The 21,449-nt window shown below is 46.0% G+C and overlaps 1 protein-coding gene and 1 long non-coding RNA gene across 5 annotated transcripts in view; one reads left to right on the top strand and one right to left on the bottom strand.

The window, feature by feature from the left end:
- The window catches only part of SALL3 (spalt like transcription factor 3), a 25,031-nt gene extending 11,431 nt beyond the window's left edge, over positions 1-13,600 (bottom strand). The window contains exon 1 of one of the 3 annotated variants that reach the window (XM_077352938.1): positions 11,902-13,600. In XM_077352938.1, the coding sequence (XP_077209053.1) occupies positions 11,902-11,980 (79 nt within the window). In that variant the 5' untranslated portion in view covers positions 11,981-13,600. Of the gene's footprint in view, positions 1-10,072; positions 10,266-11,901 lie in introns of those variants that run through there. The other 2 variants (XM_077352937.1, XM_077352939.1) reach the window with 2 other exon arrangements.
- LOC143845009 (uncharacterized) overlaps positions 1-21,449 on the top strand; it is a 69,093-nt gene that overhangs the window by 40,396 nt on the left and 7,248 nt on the right. For both annotated transcript variants that reach the window (XR_013234215.1, XR_013234214.1), the window contains exon 4: positions 6,536-6,615. This is a non-coding gene — a long non-coding RNA (uncharacterized LOC143845009). The remainder of the gene's footprint in view (positions 1-6,535; positions 6,616-21,449) is intronic.

Raw genomic sequence — 21,449 nt, 5'->3', positions numbered from 1 at the left:
TGGGTTGCAAAATAATGATCTGAATGTAAAAACAAAACAACTTTATTCGTGCCTAGCCCTGACATCCAAGTACTGTCTGTAGACAGCAACACTATATTTATACACTAACAAATTATTAGTACATATGAAATGAAACTGAATTTAATGCTTTGATATGTAACAGAAACTGAAGTCACAAAAGCTGTGGCAAATCTTGTACTGTTCTCTGATCCTTAAGAGGTTTGTCTTACAAAACCATGCTTCCTATAAGAGTAATTTCTTCAACATTCAAAAATTACAAAGCTTAATGAAATAAGAGGGAATCAGTATGATCTACAGGTGTGGAATACTTTGCTTCAGAATCTCTCCCCCCCCTTCACCCTTAGTAAAACCATTCAAATGCATCTTTGTTTACTTTTCAGATTTAGATTTTTACAAAATATTAGTGTGAACTAAACATTATATGCAGACTGAATGCCAATATTTATGTAGTAATGGGAAATGTAGGGGGGCAGAGTAGTGATCAGTGTACTTACTCTTCAGTCTCCTGAGCCAATTTGTAAGTTTACTTGACATTTTGGCCCAATGATCACTCCTACAACCAACTTAAATCAGCATTTACTCCAGAAGTTAGTTACTTCAGAACAAGCAGTTATAATCCAACTCTTCTTCAAACCACTCCCAGAGAACTATGTATTACATTTGTGTATGTCAAATCTTTCCAATACTTTTCAATATCTCAGATGAAGTTATCAGGCAGTGGAGGTTCAATCCCTGGTGCCCCTGATGAGTGGTGGATTTGTGATCTGTTCAGAGCCCATAGTTTGATACATGCTTTCTGAATTGGTAAATTATAGTTAAAGGCCAATGGAACTAGAGATTTGTATACTGAGCATGCAGAAAATAAAAATAAACAAGCATCGCTAAACCATGGTTGCCCGGTATGCTTACATGCTCAAAACATAGTTGAATTGCAAAAAATGATTAGCACACACTATGATTTAACATGGCTGAGACCTCCAAATTACTCATAAAAGGGAATATTGTAATTTTCATGAGGTTATTGAGATAAAAAGTGATATGGGGTACTGGATCAGGACAAGAAAAACTCACACTCAAAGACCTGCTCAGGCATGAAGCTTAGTGAAAGGCTCTGGGCAAAAAGCTTTTTCATAGCTTAACTCATAAGGTGGGTGTGAGAATGAAATGAGATAATGGTAATCTTGGTGGAAAAAGGACAGGATACAAATGTGATAAGCCAATATCCTTTGTAGGTCTGCAAAATAAGGGAGACCATACATTTTAACATGATTTCCCCCCCCCCCATTTTTTCATGTTATTCCATAAAACAACAGTGATGTCTAACACTGTCACAGTGTATATATATATGAAATAAATGGAAAACCAGACTAGACTTCATGCCATTGTACTCTTTCTGACAGGTGAGTTTGTATTTACCACAGTGTTTGCCCAATCCCACTTTCCATTTTCCAAAGTTCTATGTTTCAGTAAAGAATTACTTATGCTTCTTCAAAACAGAGGGGCAATAATTTAAAACTGAGATAACAAAAAACAAAACACAGCATTAGAATAACTATAAAAACCCTAATTTCTTATACCAGGGATATTTTTTAATGTTTTAGTTGAAGCCATAACATTAATATTAAAATTTATTTCTGGTGAGTCATAATGTTTCATTAACAATATTTGCTTATTGCACAGACTATAATTCTAACCATGCTTAAATGAAAAAAAGTTCCACAGAAAGTTAATAGAACTTACATTCATTAATGCTTTTTAAGATCATAATGGAACGTTTACTCTAATGGTTTTAAGGAATTCTACTGTCATTTGCTGGTATATATCTTTAATCCTACTACTGAGAGGTGTGTAAAAATATTGTTTTATCCACAAATAATCACTTATTAAAGGAAAAGCAAGAGATAATTGAATTTATAGCATTAAAAATGCAGGAATGAAATACCTAAATCATCTTGTGACTAATTTTCTGGACTTTTCATTTTGACTATTTTTTTTAAATCCCTGTAAAATCAGAGATTTCAGAAGGAATTTCCTCACTGACTCCATACCTAGCTCTGATCAGCTTCTCAGCACTGTACTTTTAAACACAAAAACTTGTGTACTTGAGCTGACAAATATATTTTTATGATTCCACTACTGTATAGCCTTTTTATATAGTAAAAAGTAAAAACATTAAATTATGCAATATAGTCTATTATTATGTGTTTAGCTGCATTATCAAGAGACAAATTCACAGTTTAAGAATTATCTCTCTTTTAGATATTTAATCATATTGTACAGACGAAATAAAGGCTCAGTTTTGCTTGTGAATAGGTGACTTTGAAATTGGGTCATTTTAAAGCTCAGCCGCGTGACTTGTATAAAAATTATCTGAAACAGCTAATAATGAAAAAATTAAAGATGTCGCCTATATAGGAGTCAGCACAAAAAAGCTATAAACCAAAATATAACTAAGAGCAGTTAAAATTTTGGATTCTTTGCTTTTTTCCAGGTTTGGATCATTTCCCCATTACTAGTAAAATCCCACCGCAATTAATAGGATACTTCAAAGATCATCTTAAAACTGAAAAACAACCTGATAATAACTGTACCATATGTAGCCAAATTTTAAATGTGTGTTATTCCTTAGATCACAAGGGTTACTCAGGAACAGCTGTTGGGTATATTATCTTGGTTTGTATTCGTGGGCCGTTCAATGAGTTGATATCGGGAGAATTTCTCTTTTCTCATGCTATGTACAGCCCAATCCATAGCTCTAGTTAAGTTGAAATATTTGGATTAAAGCCAGTAAGATGCCTAGGTAAGGTTCTGGGTCGCAAACTCAAAACATTCCAGTTCCTTCAAACTAACAGTATCACTGTTAGTATCCAGGGAATTACGTTTGAGGGAACTTTTCAAACATTTACATGCTCCTTTATGAATCACGAAGACAGAAATTAGAGTTACAGTGCAACTCTAAACAGAGATCTACCTTTCTAAATCCATTGAAATCAAAGGGTTTAGAAGGGTGTAACGTTTAGGACTGCACTGTTACAGACAAAATATGGTGTATCTGTCAAATAACACTGTATTACTAGTTCATAGCATAGTCAGATGTTCTTTTGTACCCAAAGATATTATGTTCCAACATTAGTTTTATTAGGATGACATATTTATTCACATTCAGAGAATGTGAACAAGTTTATGCTATAGCCAGAGAGGCCTAACAGTAGCACAAGAGACACTCTATTCTATTTACTCCTAAGCTATTTTCCGTTGTTCTTAACAAAAATAATATTTCTAGGATATGCAAGATGTCACCACAGATGTTCCCACAATGGAACAAATGCACTCTCTAAATAAAGAGACATGCCCTCTTTTCCCCTGATGGCTACACAGCATTCACCCACGTAGGTCAGAACAATCCCACTTTTAGTGTCCATTCCCCTCTCTTTCTTCCCATCACACAAGATTTTTTTTCATATGCTAGCACAGAATTGTTGACTGATTTAGATTTGAGTATTTTATAACACAAATTGTTCAGACAAAACTGGTTTTCTTCCAGGAATCCCCCCCTGCATCTATGTTCTTCTTATAACATTTCTAATTTTCTAAACACAGGAACCTATTATTTATTATCATTATTATTATTATTATTATTATCATTATATTTCTTATAAAGATTATTCAAGTGCTTTTCTCCAGTGAAATCCTGGTTTACTGTTAATTTTCTTCCAATATTTTTTAGTACCCATTTCAATCTGGGTATAATTTAACAGCAGGACAAACAAAATCTTTCAGTCCTTAGAAAAAAGGTAAATTATGATAAAATAATTGTTTGCTAAGAATATAATAATCCTTGTTTGTTACTGGATTAACATAAGCAAAGTACCAAAATGTACACCTTATCTATTGAAAGTATTAAACTAAATTTCTGGAAACCAACAGCATTTGTTAAGCATATATTGGGTGGAAAATCATATTTGATTTAGAAATCTACTAACAAGTCCCCAAGGGAAAAAAACCTACTAGCTAATTTGCAAAACAGGGACAGTACACAGAAGATGTATTTTTAAAAGTTCACTTGTACAATTAGAATAGTTTTCTAGAACCATGCAAACATCATGCATTTTAAAATATGGGCAACGGACAATTTATCATCCAGTTAAGCTTCCTGAACATTGATAGCTCCTCAAATAAAGATTGACAGGTATTATGTGTTCAGTTAACCAGAATGGGAATATACTCTTCACTGTATTTAAAAACATTATTTTATTTAATAAAAAACTATATTATGGTAATGAAAATTCTTATATTTGCCTTAAATGAGATTTTAACCATAAGAGAATATCTTAATAATGCAAGTATACTTTAGATTATTTTTTTCATTTAGCCATCTCTTAAAACATCTCATATTTTTGATCAAATTCAAGACATTTTTTCTCTCAAATTAATTCTTTCAAACTCTTTTTATGATAGCTTTGAATCCCATAAAGAAAGATGAATTATCACATACTGGGCCCAAGCTGTGAAACAGGAGGAGACAAATAGAGACCCCTACTGTGTTTAACAACGTAGAAGAAATTCCAGACTCAATAGAAAAATTTCTATCCTTTTCTCCAAAGGCCACATAAACTGATAATATGAATGTGAACAGTGGAGGGCACTCTTGCTATGCAAAACTTGCATTGGTCTGGTATACTTATTTTGCTCTATCCAGTGGCCTAAATTTCAGAATTTAGCTCAGCAGCCACCTGTGGCACCCTAACTGCCTTCTATTTAAAACATACATGGCATCTAACTATCCACTAGGGCCTTTGTGTACACAAGTGCTGAACAGATCAAGCATTCTCCATTTTGTTTTGACTACCTGTAAATGCATATTTCCATGTTACATGTTAAAAAACAAGTGTGTGTGTGTGTGTGTGTATACACACACACAATTATATATATTGTAACAGATGGTAAACAACTATGCTTTGATAATTTTTTTCAGTTTCATGTATCAAGTTACAAAAAGTTCGTAATGCTTTATAAATAGGATGGTGATTCCAATATCCAAACTGTAATGGCAGCAATCTTTTACTAGGAGCCAGTGCAACTTTTATCACTCCCAGGTATCATGCCAATATATGAATTACACTGCAACAATAGACTAAATAATTAAATAGCATTTTAATACAAGCCTCCAGTTTTAGATATATGGACTTCCTGGCCAGTCGCAAAACCAAATACTGACCTAAACTTGTGGATGAGAAGGAGAAACTTAGTACAGGTTTAATCCTGTAGAATTTTCTGTATAAAGCCTGTCAGTCCCTTTTCTCTAATAGCAATGAAACTGTTTGCATAAGCACACATTCTAACATCAGGAATGAACAACTTTTAAGTGCAGTGACATTTCATTACCTTGCCTCTCCTTAAACAATAATTCTGCATGATAACCAAGTTTATCACTAACAAATGAGACATCAACAGCCCTTGTGCTTACAAAATAGTGATATACAAACAGTGGTATATGTAAATAACAAGACAGGTTTGTAGAACCCTTATCCTATGCATATTTACTCAGAAGTAAATCCCACTGAATGCAAATTAGGCTCCCCCCCCAACACATATGTATATACATAGAAAATAAACACTTTTAGAAGAATTGCCAATAATGCCATTTGATAAACCAAACTGAATTTGCAACAGCACAGGCAAAATTAATTAATCAATTCGAGTCTGCATAAAAGAAAGCCTCTTCTCCTTTTGGCCCCACAAGTACTGAAAGAACTTGTAACGAGCCAGGAAGGCATTTGATAAATGCACTGAATGTAGCAGAACTCACAAGAATCTCCAGTTAACACTTAAATTTGGTGTTAACAGAACAGTGGTAAGCCGTGCTGCCAAGGTCAACTGCACAGATGTACTAATTGTATTATGAGCTTGACATCTAGTGGCCACCCCTGGCAGGGCAAAGCAGGCAAAGGTTAAATCAGCAAGCCTTGTCAAAGCACTTCTAACTACCCACCCTCAGGGAGAGTCCTTTGGAAGCTTGTTGGGGAAGCAACAAGCAATCCCACCGCTGCACTGGCACCAAACAGTCTTGGCCAGTGAAGCCCAGGCTACAGAAAAGGGGTGGTCTTGACCACTAAACATAATGTGCGAAATGCGTGATTCTGGATAGGCAAAAGAAGGGCAATATTGCTTCAAAGCGTATGCAGAAATGTTATTATTGCCTTTGCTAGAGGAAGCTTTTAGCCCACAGCCTAAAAGCTTTTAGCCTAAGTGAACAGTCAAAACTTTTCAGGAGGTACTGTAGCTACATGCAAGAAACATGCAAAAATGAAATCATTCACACAGTGATTTTTGTTGTTCCGTGCTTTCCAAAATGTTTTACGATAGCAATTATTATTTCACTTTTTACGTACCATGATTTCACAATCCTACAGAATGCTAAGGGCCATGGATGCACAGGAGACTACTCTCAAACAAGTTTATAGACTGCAGTCTGGATTGTTGCCACTTCTAATGTTTGATTTTCTTTTTCTAGAACAAACAACGGTAGCTCTAAAGATGGCCCTTCTCTTGAATATACATGTTGTGAGTTCAGCATAATATGCCTACAAAAATGTAAGCAAAATACATATTTTGTCACTGTAAATTGCCTAATAATTTTATTTATCTATTTATTGTTGAAGAAATGCTACTAAATACCTAAGAATTTCTTTCTTACAATAAGCTTAACAGCTTGCTTATAAAATAGTCATTTCAGTATTTTCAGTTTCTGCTTTATTTTTCTACAAAATGTGCCAAAAGCTATTTGATCCAATGTCACAGAAGATCAGTTTTATTATTAGCAAAACTGAGTGGATCGTGTCCCTACTGATGTATGTTCTATAGATACGCTGGTGCTGGCTTGCAGACAGCTTATAATAAAATACAATCAAAGTTTCTATTTTTCTCAATGCTTGAACTGTATAAATGAAGGTAGTAGTTTGGTTTCTATTGTTTATTTCCTCATGTTTATATATCAAAATTATGAGTAGAAGTTTTAAGAATATATAAAAATGCTACAATGTCTTACTAAGTAAAATGATCAGCATTCATGTTTAAGAATATCTAGCTTTATGCACTGCATAAATAAAGAGAATTGTAATGGTTTCTCAAAGAAACTGGGTAAATGTCCTTATTCATGGCATATGTTTCACTGCCTGCATGAGGAAGAATCCCTGGGATTAACAGCACAAAAGAATCTGCACCTCTTTAGCCTTCTTTACCATTTGCATACTAAAAATAATCAACTTTTTAAATGAATTCCTTCCATTAAACTATTTTGGGGGGTCTTTGAATAGGATTAAAAGGTGATGTAGTTTATTAGAAATCTGAAAGTTATACACACACAAAAGTTAATTCTAACAACTGATCAGCAAATCTTTTAAAAGGTTTGTTTTTTAAATTAAATTTTTAAATTAAAAAACACTATTAACTAGTATTTAAAACAAGAATGCCAGCGTCATGATTTCATGTTTCACTGAACGTTTGCTGAAAGCTTTCATGTTCTATATGTGTTACAACTGAGTAAAAAGTAACAACTGTACTTAATTAACTGCATTATTAGTAAAAATAATTAATTGTAGAAGAAACCCCATGGTGAACCTTTTTCTTTTTAAAAAAATCTATAAAATAACCTTTAATACTAGAACAAATTGGAAATAAAAACAAAACAATCTCCCAACCTAATATAAGAGGGTCATAAGTTATACATTTACTATACATGTTAATGTTAAAGAAATATAATTTTAGTGTAAAGCAAGAAAGCTCTTTCTATATGGAACTATATCTTTCTTTTACAAAACGAACGATTTTATAAGTCACACAAGAAGCCTGCAAGAGTTTATTCCCTTTAAACTCAAGGAACACAATAATTTATGTTACTTATACTGCACAAGACACTTTCTCAAAATCCTTTCTATTAATTATTATTAAGCCCATCTTTGCTCAATTATTGTCCACTTGAAAATACTGACTTAAAAAAAAATAAAATGTGAATTCATTTGGGTCAAAAGTGTATCCAATGTTGCCATATGCTGTAACAAAACAAAACTGTTCTGTAGTGCCTGTAATCTGTTGATTTAAAGAGAATAATTTAACTGGGGATGTAGTCTCCTGATATTTGAGATTAAACACATCCAGCACAGAGAACAGCAAATTCACCATATTGGGTTTTATAACAAGTCCTCCAGTTATTATACCACTCTTTATAATGACCATTTTTGTCAATATGGCATCCTTTAAAATGTTTTGTGCATAAATACCTTTTGTTCACTTCTTGTCAGCATAAACTGCTATGCAAATTCTAATTAATCACTACATGCAAGCATTCATTTTCCAAATTACCAAAAGCATGATCTTTTCCCACAATAAACACTTTAACATAGTGTGGCTTATGAATGCTTTGTATGTGATGAAATAAAAGTTGCATTGCACTGCAGCTCAATCTGACTTCAACATTTATTTATTGCATTTCTAAAACTTCTATTGTAACACTGCCATCCAAATTGACTGGCCTTCATATAACTTTAAATACGGCCTAATGTTTATCTTCCACTCTGTCAAACTGTCAGGGTTTTTTTTGCTACTGTGTAACATAATATCAGTTAGGGGGGGGAAAGAGCATTCACTCTTAAAAGCTTTTCTTAATGAAAGTACACTTTGAATGAGACATTAAGTGTGATTCTTGTATATACATATAAAATAAACCAGCCTTTCTAGGCTGAGGAACAGCTTAAGCAATTATATTAAAATCAAAGCCTAGGAAGTTGAGAGGAAAGTGAAGATTAAAATAAATTTATAGGGTTTTGGGGGGCGGGCGGGGGAGGGAGCACAAATGCACTTTATCTGCTTTAAATTGTGAGAGGTAGTTTCTGGCCTGTTGCAAAAGGAGAATCAGGAGCTGTAGCAATGCCATGGGTACAACTGCTAACCCAAAGGAAGAGGTCTGACTTTACAAGAAATGTTTGAACTCCAACAGCTTGGGCTCTTGGTTATACTGAACCAGTTAAACTCCTTTAAAGGTAAAAACATTAGCCCTTAATAAGGTGTAAATGATTTGCATCAACTCTCATGTGGAGTACATACACCACAATTAATGTACATTACCCTGTTCATATTTCTGAAAATGAAACTGTAGTAAGGAAAATCTGCAAGCAGGACTTGTTTCTTTTTTTTTTGCTATTTGCTCGAACTACCTATGAAAACATTTTACTCTTCATAATTAAAACGTGTTGTATTTTTTTAAAAGGGACATAGCACATTTTGAACAGAGTCTTCTAAAGCTGAGAAGTATTTACATTGTTGCATTTTAAGGCTGCTGTGAAAGCCGATTTTGAGCTATTCAGGGACCACAATAATAACGCTTTAAAATTCCTCGCTGGGTTGCAATGTAGTCCTTTTGATGGAAAGACTGTCTTTCTCATTCGGCAGAAATAAATCCATTCATTTGATCATGTAGTCATTGAAGGCAATACAAAACAAACCAAGTGTGAGAAATTCTATGTGATGAAGTAAACAAAACAAAACCCCCAAAAAAGAAAAAAAGAGAAAAACCATTTCCATGACAAAAAGATTCTTTGTTCTTAATCTACCCACCATATGCAAGCATTTCTTTTTAGCATATCTCCTGTTCTAATCTCGGCTGACATGGCTACATAGATAAGACTCACTAATCAAAACAAAAACCCCTCCTAGTTTAACCATTTTCTTCAATTTATTAACTCAGCAGAAGTGCCATAATGAGGCAGTGAGTGCTCTTCTCATGAACTTTAAAAAAATATTCAGTGTAGTATAGTATAAATTCTTAAAACAAGATCCCTGCCAGTCCACTATGGCTTTAACTAACAATACTGTATTTTAAGAGAAATGCTGTTTACTGGATCACACTGTACTACTTTTAAACCAAGAACAGTATCATTATTAAACCAGGAAATACATTTTTTTACTTTTGCTGTAACCCAGTTACTCTGCCAATCTATTATCCAAGAAGCTTTTCACAATTAAATACTTGAAGTCAGCCCCCTTCTTTCCTTACTTCTGTTTTGGAGACCTTTTTGAAGCCGGTGGGAGTGGTAGTCATGAATATCTGCGAGGCTAATTGGGGTTTTTTAATTAAAAAAAACTCTGATAAAGTATATTCATGGCTGAAGTTGTAAAGTTCATTTAAAATCATCCAAAAGCATTTATTGCCAACTTTCTTTTCTCCTTTCAGTTTGAACTCCTGAAGCTCTCTTTTTTCTTGGATGAAATAACCCAAAGATTCACTAAAGTCTCTGTTTTCTCTAAAGGGAAAAATAGTCTTGCAGCCATGTGCTGATATTTTTAAATTGCATGATATGTTTGCACTTCCAAATGGAAGCTTTACTATAGAACTAGAGGTTAAAAAGCCATGGCAATTTTTACTGTCCCATGCAGCCAATACATTCTAAAATAATCCTAACATACTGATAAAAAATTGTATGGGGGTGGGGAGGCAGTTTGACATCATAGGTGACTTGTTTTATTAGCATGTTGGCAAGTTAGGATGCCACCACATGGAAGAGGCCAAATAAATTCCTCGCAGCCTAAAAATAAGTGGCTAAGAAATATAGCAATTAATAGTTGACCTCAAATCCTTCGGGGCAAAAACCCCAAGAACTTCAGGGCAACTACAAAGGATAGGAGGGCCCTAGGTGACTCAAGCTCTGCCTGAGGGCAGGCCATTTATCCGCCCCAGGCCTTGACAATAATCCCCATGCAGCTCCCTCAAGTACCCTCCCTAGCATTTTAGGGAAAGGCCTCTTCCCCCACTCTCTCCCTGTGGACCCCCCTCCCCAGCCTCACCCTCAGGCCTTTCTCCTTTGCAGAAGGAAGAGAGCCAGGAAGGCGAGGGCCCAGATACCATCTCCTTCGCAGCCCCTTGGCCTGAGTAATCTCTGCAGGGTGCTGGAGGGAGGAGCCTCGGGCCTCCGCGCAGGAAGAAGCCCCCTCTTACCCCAAAAAGGGGGGAGAAAACGCCACTTGCCCCTAAGGCTGCCTCCCCTCGCCGCACTCTCCCAGGAAGGCCGGTCCCAGGGGGCTTTGCGGGGCTCTCCTTCGGGGGTACCGCCGGCGTCGGCCTTTCGTTTCCCGGGCTGGGTTTTTGTCTCTGCTCGAAGCAGGGGGCTCATTTGTTGTCAACGGGGGACAGCGGCAGCTGCCGTCTCCGCCGCCGACAGGGCCGCTTCCGGGAAGCTGCACCCCCATGGCCGGCGCGCGTGTCCCGGAGCCCTCGGGCCGCCTCTCGCCCCCTCCTCCCAACTCCGGCTGAACTTTGCAGGAAAGAAGAGTGCGGCTTGGGGGGGGGGGGGGGAGGCGGAAAGCACGCCTATGGCTGCCACTCTGGCTCATATGGAACCAGAGGGAGACTGGGGTGGGAGGGCGACACTTGGCTTGGAGGCATTGGGGGGGGGGAGCGGCTCACACACCTCCTCCCCAAGCCCAGCTGGGTGGGGAGGAATTATCCCCCCCCCCCCAGTCCTTGTGGCTCTCCCTCCCAAGTCCAGCCATCCCCGCAGGCGATCGGATGCCGGGCAGGGGAAGGAAGCACTTGCTCCGGCTGCACGCGCGCGCGCGTGTGTGTGGAGAGAGAGAGAGAGGGCTGGCGGCGAAGGAAACTTGTGCCGAGCGGCTCAACTTTTATCTTCGCTTTTCCCAGCAAAGTTGCTTCCTTCCTCTTCCCCCCTTGTCCCCGCCACCCGGGAGGGGGATGCTTTCTCGCGGCCAATTTGCTCACCCGACATCCCGCCCCCCCCCATCAGAAGACACCCCCCCGGACCCCCCCCCCCCTGCCCGCCCTCCCCTCCGGCGTCAGGCCACTCACCCTCCCGGCTCGGTCCGTCTTACCCTGCTCGGAAAGCAGCTCGGCTTGCAGCTCCTCGTCCGATTTGAGATGCTGGGGCTTGGCTTGCTTGCGCCGAGACATGCTGCTAACTGAGGCGTCTTCTTGCGCCTGCTTTTTGCAAAGGCATCAGCGAGAGGTGGAGCGCTGGGAGGGAAGGGGGTGGGCGGGCGGGCGCGTAGGGGGGGGCGAGGGTGGAGTGGTTCGGTAGGTGCGGCGGCGGCGGCGTGAGGGGGGGGGAAACAACAACACACTTGGTGACGAGGAGAAAGTCGACTTGGTGGCTTGGGACCACCGCCCCCCCCCTTCTCACCACCACCGGCCACAATCACAATTCTGTCTGTGGCCAAACGAGGCGGCGGCGGAGGCTGAGCCGGGCGGGGGATGCGCGGGGTTCGGCCGGGTGCGCTGCAGGCTGGGGCGGCTGCGCGGCTCGCGCATGGAGCTCAGTAATTATGATTGTGAATAATGCATGACGATTAATGATGCTGGGGGCGAGCGCCGATTGGCCCGGCTCCAGCGGACCTGGGCTGCATATGCAAATGAAGGAGGGCGCTCGGCAATTAGTCGCTTCAGTCCGCCAAATGATGCGTCTGCCCGGCACCAGCAGCGCCTCCTGCGAGGGGCACCGGCTGCGGCGGCGGCAGAAGGGACCCAGGCGGCGGCAGCGGCGGCAGCGACACTCCCCCCCGCAGCCCAACGGGAGCTTCCGCGTGTGCGTGCTCTTCCCACCGCATAGGTGCCAGCTTCACCGCGGCTGGGGGAAGGGCATGGCGTTGGCGCTCTGTCTCTGGCCTCCCCTGCGGCTGCTCCTTCCTTCCTTCCTTCCTTCCTCGGGCCACGAACCCGCAATTAGATCGCTCGGTGTCTTTTTTCCAGGTTCCTCTTGACCCAGAAGTTAGTCTGCATCACACTAAAGTTTGCCGGCGGCGCCAGTCGCGTCTTCTTCGCCTTCCTCTGGGGAGGTTGCAAAGCACACCCAAACTTGGCGCTCTCTTCGGGCTTCGCCTCGCCGCCGTCCTTCCCCCCGGGGCGCTTGTCTCCGACGGCGCGGCCAACTTGGGCGACCTCGGGGCCACTTGGGGCTTCGTCCTTTGTCTTGCGCCCACGAGAGCCTCTCGCTCGGGGAGCCGCTGCTGTCGCTGCTGCTGCTGCTGCTGCCGCCGCCGCCGCCGGCGGTGACTTCCTGTAGTCCGGTGGTAGGAAGTTTTCCCCCTCTCTGCCTCTGTCTCCGATGCAGGTTGCGTGGGACTTGTGTGCGGAGGGGTGCCACCCCGCTCCTCCCCGCCACCGGCTCCTGCTGCCTGCCTGCCTGCCTGCCTGCCTGCCTTCTCCCGAGCCGCGGCGCCCTCGGTGGCTTTTGTTCCGAAAGAGAGGCGCACTCCTTGATCTCCCGCGGGCGGAAGGGGGGGCGGGAGGGAAGCGCCCGCGACGACCCCCGGCGAGCCTCGGAGGAGGGTGCGGGTGGCGGAAGGCGGCGGAGGGTCTCGCTGCGCCGAGGGTGGGAGTCCCCTCGCCGCCGCCTCTCCCACCCCCCCTCTCGGCGGCCCGGATTGGGTGGGGGGACCGAGGGGCGCTCTCTCGCTCGCCAATCGATGCCTCCCCTCGCGCTGGCCACGCGAGGAATGCGCGCCAGGCGGGGCGGCGCGGCTTTGAGCGTAGAGCGAAACTTTCAAGTTTGGGAGCCGCGGGCTCGGCGGCGCGGCTCCTCCTCTTCCTCCACCCTCTCGCCGTCCCGCGGCGACGGCTGCTGCCCGGTCGCCAACGACGCCAGAGGAGGAGCAGCGCCGGGGCCGCCGCCGAGGGCGCCTCGCGGCAGAAACCCTCGCCCCCCCCCCCCGCCCGCCCGCCCGCCCAGACGCGGCGAGAGACGGCTTCGTTTCGGCTGCGAGGGAGGGAGGGGAGGGGGGCCGTCTCTCTCTCTCCCCCCCCCCGGCCCAGCTGCGCCCGCCCCTTCGAGCCTGGCCGAGGCAGCCACTGCCCCGCTTCCTCCGGTGGGGCGTCCGCGGGGGCGGCGACAGAGGCCGGCTCTCTCTCGCTCTCTTCCGTGGGAGTCCGAAACTCAGCCCTAGGTGGCTTCCCGGGCCCGCCCCCCTCCGGGGAGCGCTGAGACATCCCGCGGAGTCGCGGGATGCGAATCGGGGGCATCTCCCTCCGCAGAGATTGGCAGGAGAGCCCCCCCCTCCCCGGTCCTCTTTCCGTATGACTGTTCGGCTCGCTTTGGCAGGTTTGTGCTCGACGTCCCGGCTGCAAGAGCCCCTGTCCCCAAGCAACTTTTGGCCAGGAACGGGGGGGGGGGAGGCGCGGGCAGGCGATGTTTCGGGGCAAGGGTTTTCTCCTGTCCTAGCCCCCCTGCCTCCCCCCCCCCTGCCGTGTGATCCTCCCCAGCCCTCGAGGGCATCTCGCCTTCGCTCTGCGGGCACACTTCGCTCTGCTTCGCCGCCTGACAGCATCCCTCCCGCCAGCCCTTCTTCCCTTTCTTTTCCCGATTGTGGCGGGGGGGGGGGGGAGAGAACAAGGGCAACGTGGCATTTGGTCCCCCTCCTTCCTCTTCCTCTTTTAAAAACGATTTTTAAGAACGCAATTTATTTTTTCTTTTTTTTTTGCAGACAACAGATTTATTTTTTAACAATCTCGAAAACCAGCGACTTTCCCCGGACGACGATCAGCCTTAGCCGCATTTGTGCGGAGACCGGATTCTCCCGCGTCTCACGCTTTTAAATGACTGGAGGGCCTTAGAGGACGCCTTGGAAATCTCCTCCCGGCCCCCGGGCCCGTCCTTCGGCTCCCTTCGCGGCCGCCCAGGGCCGCGACAGAAGGCGAGTCGGGCCATCTCGGCCGACTTCGCAGGGGGGGACGGGGACCCGGCCTCTGTCTTGCCAAGAAGGGGCGGGGGGAGGGGGAGCAGAGGGCCTGCAGGGCAGCCGGGCTGGGGCTTCCCCTCTGGAGGTTTCCCTCCAGCGGGCGTCCAGTTCCCGCGTGTGCGAAGGAAAGGGCTCCAGCGCCCAAGCTGCAAAGGCTTCCAGACCGGGCGGCCAATGCAGACTTGAGGAGAAACTCCTCTCGCGGGCGGGCCGGAATATGACTCGCGATCCTTAGCCGGTTTCCCGAGAAGGCAGGCCCCGGGGCGAGCGAGCGAGCGGACGCCGCTCTCCAAGGCGAAGGCTGGCCCAGCCAGCCGGGGGAGCTTTCGTGTGCGCTCTCCGGAAACGTGCCAAGCCGTCTCCCCAGCACCACCGCCACCCACCACGGTTTCCCCATGGCGCTCGGATCCCCGACCCGCGGCGGTGTCCAGACGGCAGCCCACCTGCGCGCGTCGCCCGCCGTTCCCTTGTCAAATTCGCACTCGTTTGGGGATGTTTCGGGGGAAATTCCAGGCGTTACAGGCAATGCTTTTAGAGGACCGAATGATGCCAGCTCCCACAATTAATAATAATAATAATAATAATAATAATAATAATAATAATAATAATAATAATAATAATAATTTCTCTTTCCCAGTAATGACTCTCTTTCCCAATCACGGACTTCCGAAAGCCGATTTCGGAAGACGGGCGAGAGAACCTCCAAGAGGAAAATGAAGAAGGGGGGGGGGAGAGAGCGAGAGAGAGCAAGTCACTTTTGAATGTTTGACGGCCAGCCGAGTAACGAAGGCAGAAATACAACATTTGGGATCTGCCCTCATTTGCATAGTCTTTGAGTTACGAGGGACACATTTTTCCCCCGACGTCTTCCCTCTCCCTCTCCCTCCCCCAAAATAAATGCATTTCCAGGGAGGAGGGGAAGGCATTCTGGCATGCTGGACGTTCTTGAGTCCTTAAAAAGAGAGAGAAAAGGGGAGGGGGGAACCATGGCACCAATCTCCCCCCTCCGCCCAACGGAGTGGAAGTGGGTCACCAGAGGAAAGGACTTTAATAGAAAGGTCACTCGTCCTCTTTCACTCGCACCTGCTGGCGCGCCGTCCCGCCCTCCCCGAGCCCCCCCCCCTCGCCCATCCGGCAGGAGGAAGAGCGGCATGTGCCAAATCGGGAGGAGTGGGGGGCTCCCCACTTTGATGGGAGGCGAAAAGCCCCAGGATGGAAAGCACGGGAACTACACGGTGTTAATCGGCTCTTGGCCTCTCTCCCTCTCCTCCCTTTTCCCCTCCCTTTTCTTATTCAACCAGAAACTTTTCTCCTGCTCCTTAGTCGTCCAGGCGGAATGTGTATGTATATAGATATTAAAAACCCAAGGAAAAGGCATAGCTGACCCCAAACCCACTTCGGATGGTAGCTTAATGGAGCATCCATACTGTGGACGGCAGCAACAAGCGTCCCGGCAGAGGAGAAATAAGACGGGCTCCTCTATTAATAAAAAACAAACCCGCAACCATCATGCACGTGTGGATGCGACTCGTCTCCCCTCTGTGGGGGTGGGGGAAAGGAGGCCCCCCAATCCGACACAACTTCTTTCGCCCCCCCACACTCTCCCCCTGCAATTAAACCTAATTTGTTAATTGCCCTTCCCCTCTGCAAACGGGGCTTTCCCCCTCTGAAAAGCAGACACGTAATCATTTCGTCTGCTTAATAATAATATTTTACCAATTAGTCCCGTATTCGGTGGCTCAGCTTCCCGGGACACGCAATTAAGCCGCTGCCTTTTCTGTCGCGGCCTGGAGACCGCCGGGTGGGGGCAGGGCGGGAGTGAGCCGATCTGCCCGATTGATTTCTCGAGGGGGGGGGAGAAGAGCCTGGGGGACTTTAGCCTCCCGCCCCTCTGTGCCCGTCGGGCTCTGAGACACAGGACAGAGGGGTCCCTCCGACGTCCCCCAGACCCTTGGCGCAGAGATCCACGCGGGGGGAAGGCGGCTTCCCTGCCTTTCCCACCCACACGGCGGCACGCCAGGCGGAGGCTTGTGGGCCTCCCCTTTCCCTCTTTGCAGCCAGGTGTGTGAACGCGTTTCCGTGGCCTTGGCGCGGCCCCAGCGCTTCTCCTCCGTCTTCTCTGCAGCCCTCTCTTTCCTCCCAACTTGGGAGAGCCGGGCGTTCCGCGGGGTTCCTTAGGAACAGCGGATCCTTCCTCCCCGCTCGCATAGCTAGATCTGGATATGACTAGGTTAATATTATTATTGGTCAGAGGAGATAATGGATAACATCACCTGTCACTCCGGAGCAATCAGGATGATAAATGTTTCCGTCAGAGGGGAAATCTGTGCTTGGTCTACCAGAGCGTAATCCAAACAGCATGTCAAATGTCAATTATAAAGATGTTTCTTTTCGGCTGCGATTTTTTTTTCGGGAGTGGGGGGAACGACGACGAAGAGCCACTCACTTCCGCAGAACCAGACCCCGGGGTGTGGGGTTTTCTTGGCCAGGGGCTGTTCCCCTTAATTCGGAACGGTTTCAGGTGGAAACCGATTCGAGCTTGCGTTGCCCATGCCTGCAAATGATTCCGGAGCCCACCCTCCGAGATCCTTGGGAGCCAGAAAGATTGAAAAGAAAACCAACGGGGACTGCCCCGAAATAGGTGGCATTCGTACGTTCCGAAATAAGCCAGAACAACTGCGCGGACAGGGAGGGAAAGACCCGAAACTGATCTTCGTGCATGCGTCTAGCATGTCATGGCTGTAAGGTAAAGGAATGCTTACACCCGCATGCAGATGGAGCATCCTTGCCGTGGAACCGAAGCCCAACGCTGTGTTGAGGGGTCGCAGTTTTGCATATTCAAAGAGAACATAACTATCACCATGTTGCTAGATACATCCGGGTCTCTGTGTGGGTAAACCAGAGAGAGAGAGAATATATACGTCCAATACCAAAGGATATGGGGCGTGCATCTATCCAGCCATAGATGCCCATAGCCTGTTCCTAGAAATGACCACTGAGACGGGTTATATATAGGTATCTAATCTACCTATGCACTGACACGCGCCTAGCTAAATTCTCTCTCTCTCTCTCTGGCACTGTTTTTCCCTTTCTGAACAGGCACTGACGTTTCTATATTGTTATATATTATGTTTCTAAGCTACACCTTATGTTGCAAGAGGTTTGGGCATACAAGGGAGCCTTCCTGCAGGAAAACTTCCTCGCAGCCGCAGATACTTTTTTCTGCCCTCTTCCTCTTCCAAAAAAGATTATTATTAGCTGGTATTAATAGATGCACAGGCCTCAAAAGACGAAATCAGCTATTGATAATTGCAAGAAGTATACGGCAGCTACTGTATCGATCGGCTTGTCCCTTATTCCCCTGGTATAGGAGAGATAAGAAGACACACTCTTTAGTGCAATATAATTTCTTTTGACCTATCTGCTTGCTACAGACTTATGATGAATAGCCGGAGTGGTTAAAGTCCTTTATCATGAAAGTTGCCCCTTGATATAATATTGATTCTTTATAACTAGCTCCAAACACAAAAATCAAACTGTCCACTTGGCCATCATCATCATCAATATCATCACAAAAGCTCCGGAATAAAGATCAGTCGAGGACGGAGAAAACGCTTTCTATAATCTGCCCTCCTAATCTTTATTTGCTGATGATGAAAAGAAAAGGGTGGGGTGGGGGGCGGGGGGCGGGGAGGACCGGGGCTGCGTGTCATCTAAACCAATAAAAAAAAATTAGCCCAAGGGAAACCGCTTTTTCTCCCCCTTTAAGCCACGGACTGTAGGGAGCAAGTCGAGAACAGCCCCCCCCCCCAATCTCCCCCCGCTATTCAGTGATGGAGGCGGCGATCCGGTGCAGGAACTCCCCACCCGGACTCGTCCATTCCATCCTGCAGGGTGCAAAAAGTTCTTTGGGAAACCCGGGCGTCAGCAGACCGTGTCAGTTTCAAAAGAGTGAACAAGCCTTTCATTTCGCCGTCCTTGAGCAAAAACCGCGATTCCTCGCCTGTCCCTATCGCTAGAGAGCCGCGCGGAGCCTCTCTTAGGTGGCAGAGAGGGAGACGGCGGTGGGGAGAAGGAGGGCCAAAGTTTGGCGTCGCTCCAGGGTCTGAAACGGCGTCTCCGGAAAGCGGGGGGACCCCAATCCACGTGTATGGGTGTGCGCGAGGAAATCGCCCTCTCAGCAGGCGCTGGGAACTGCCGGGTGTTTCTTTCCCGGCTTACAGGAGCCTCATCGCCGGCAATTAGGAGCGCAGAGCAGCAAGGGAGCCGAAAGGCCGGGATCCTCCTCCTCCCCCCCCCCCCCCGCTGCACACGGGAGCGGGGCAAAGTGTCTTGCCCTGGGTGGAGGCAGCGGATCCGGGTCAACAGGCCAGGGAGGGTCACTTGGGGGGAAACCGGAGGGCCGTGGACTGGGGGGAGGGCGCCGGCGAAAGGGGCAGGCCGCTGCCCGCCTGGCCGCTCCCTCCTGTGGCGAAGGACAGGTGGGTCCCTCTGGCCGCCCTTCCCACAAGACCGTCCCCCAAGGCAAGAGGCTCGCGGCCCCCCGGGTCCCTTCTCCGGCAGCAGGCTGGAAGGAGCTCCTGCGCCTGAGCAACAGCCGGAGCCGGGCTTATGGAAGTCCAAAGCGGCGTGCCTGGCAACGGAGGGCGGCAGCCAGAGGGAGTCCTAAGTAGGCTCCTCTGCCAAATCTCTCCCCCCTCCCCCCTCCCCTCCTTCCTTCCTTCCTTTTTCCTGCGTGCCTTCCTTCTCCACTCCCTCTACTGAATCCGTTTGAAACTGCATGGTGAAAGTGGACTTCCCAATCAGCACCAACTCTGCTCTGTCCTTTCCCCTTCCTTGCAGTCCTGTTTGTTGGGACTCTCCCTGGCTCAAGTCCTGTTCACAGCTCCTCCAGCAACATGTCTCTCCCTCCCCCCCCCTCTCCATCCCCAGCGGCTACCAGAACCTTCCCAGCCAATCTGTCAGCCAGCTTGACATCTTCTCACTTCTGCAGTTGCTCTCCACCAAGGTGGCCCAGAATGGCTGAATGCCCCAACCCACACACACCTAGACCTCTCGGAGATCAGGGAGAAGGGGAGCCAGGAAATGTGGAGTTGGGTTCCAAGGACAAACAGGGGGTGGCTGCCCCCCCCCCCGCACCCTCCCCCTTGTCTCAAGTGGATCCCTTGGTTTGTGGCTGCAGGGCTGGAGAAGCAAAGGGGTTGTCAAGGAAGGCGCACTGAGGTGGCACATGGTTCACCTGCATTTTTAACATAGTGGGGATCTGGAGGGAAAGAGCAGGGCCACAACTGCAGCTGCGAGAGGCAGTCACCCCTCAGCCAGCGTCATCCCTTTGAGAAGGCTAAGAGGCAGGCCTAAGAGGGAAGCGAATCTGGTGCAGTGATTAGAAGGTGTACCAGGTGTATCTCTAGGGGCCTCTTCTCTTTCCCTATAAAATATATAACATACTACCAGGATTGCCAGTTTACCTTTCTTCAAATAATGTCACCGAGGTGTGGCTTTCTCCAATAGCTCCTCTAAGAAGACAGATGAGGCTTAAGGAAGTCCTGTTGAGTTTAATGGGACTTCCTAGTAAGATTGCGTCAAGATTTCACTCACAGTGTAAGGGTCTCATGTGGATATTGTAACCCGGCTTTCTCTGTTTCTAGAGAGTTTCTTGCCATTGTTCCCTCTCACCCCTCCTCATCCATTACCACAGAATAGCATTACAATGCTATTCTGAACAGAACAAAATTTTGACTCCAGTGGAGACCAGCAAAACCTTTCAGCATCAGCATTGTGAGTCAGAGTTCACTTCATTAGATAACCATGTTTCCAAAGTGGAGAAGAGAATCAGATACTGACGTTTCTCATCCAGTATCTGACAAAATGAGCGTTGACACAGAAGCTTATACCCTGGAAATATTTGTTGGTCTTTAAGCCACAAAACGTTATACTCTGGGAAATTTTGTCAGTCTTTACGCTGCTACTGGGCTCCAAGTTTGTTCTACTAACGTAGCTTAAAATGAAACTATCCTTCTAACCTCATGCTCAGCAGGTACCATTTTCCAGGTTGGCATTAACAGGCAACAGATGTCAGATTGCAGATGTTAGAAATAGATAGACCAGTAGTCTAAGGCAACACTGTTTCTCCATAAGCATTGCAGCAAATTGGTTAAAATGTTACTGCGCACTCTTTCCGGGGCAACTTGTGATGGCCTCTCAAATTAATTGTCTTTTGAACTACGCACAGGGGGAAGAGAATTAATGCATGTGTGCAAGCACACACAAACACTTGTGCATTCATGGCTTTGAAGTGCAGAGAGAATGGATGTGTCTAAATGGATGCTTTGTATTGTCCTTTTCTTGATCCAGATGCACATTCATTTAAACACACACACAACTTTGGAAGTGCTTTAGCTCTGTGAGTGGAGACTGAAAAGTCCTCTGGCACTTGAACTGCTGGTATGTAGACAAAGCTGATCGAGTAGCCAGGTCTGCTGTTTTTATTCAACAGTGCATATCAGTACAATGAGCTAATACAGCATGCTATTGAATTCTGCAAAATGCATTCATGCTTCCCTTGGGCAGAACTAAGGTGTAAGAGTTGATGACTAACAAAGGTAATATAGATTACAATCAATTCACCTTATCTGGTTAAAAAAAATAACATTGTGTCAGCAGCGTGAACATCCTCTCGTCAAATAACA

Source organism: Paroedura picta, chromosome 9 (assembly GCF_049243985.1).
Source record: "Paroedura picta isolate Pp20150507F chromosome 9, Ppicta_v3.0, whole genome shotgun sequence".
In the NCBI taxonomy this organism is placed as follows: Eukaryota; Metazoa; Chordata; class Lepidosauria; order Squamata; family Gekkonidae; genus Paroedura; species Paroedura picta.
Note: the sequence above shows the minus strand (reverse complement) of the source record. Positions and strands in the feature narration are given on the sequence as shown.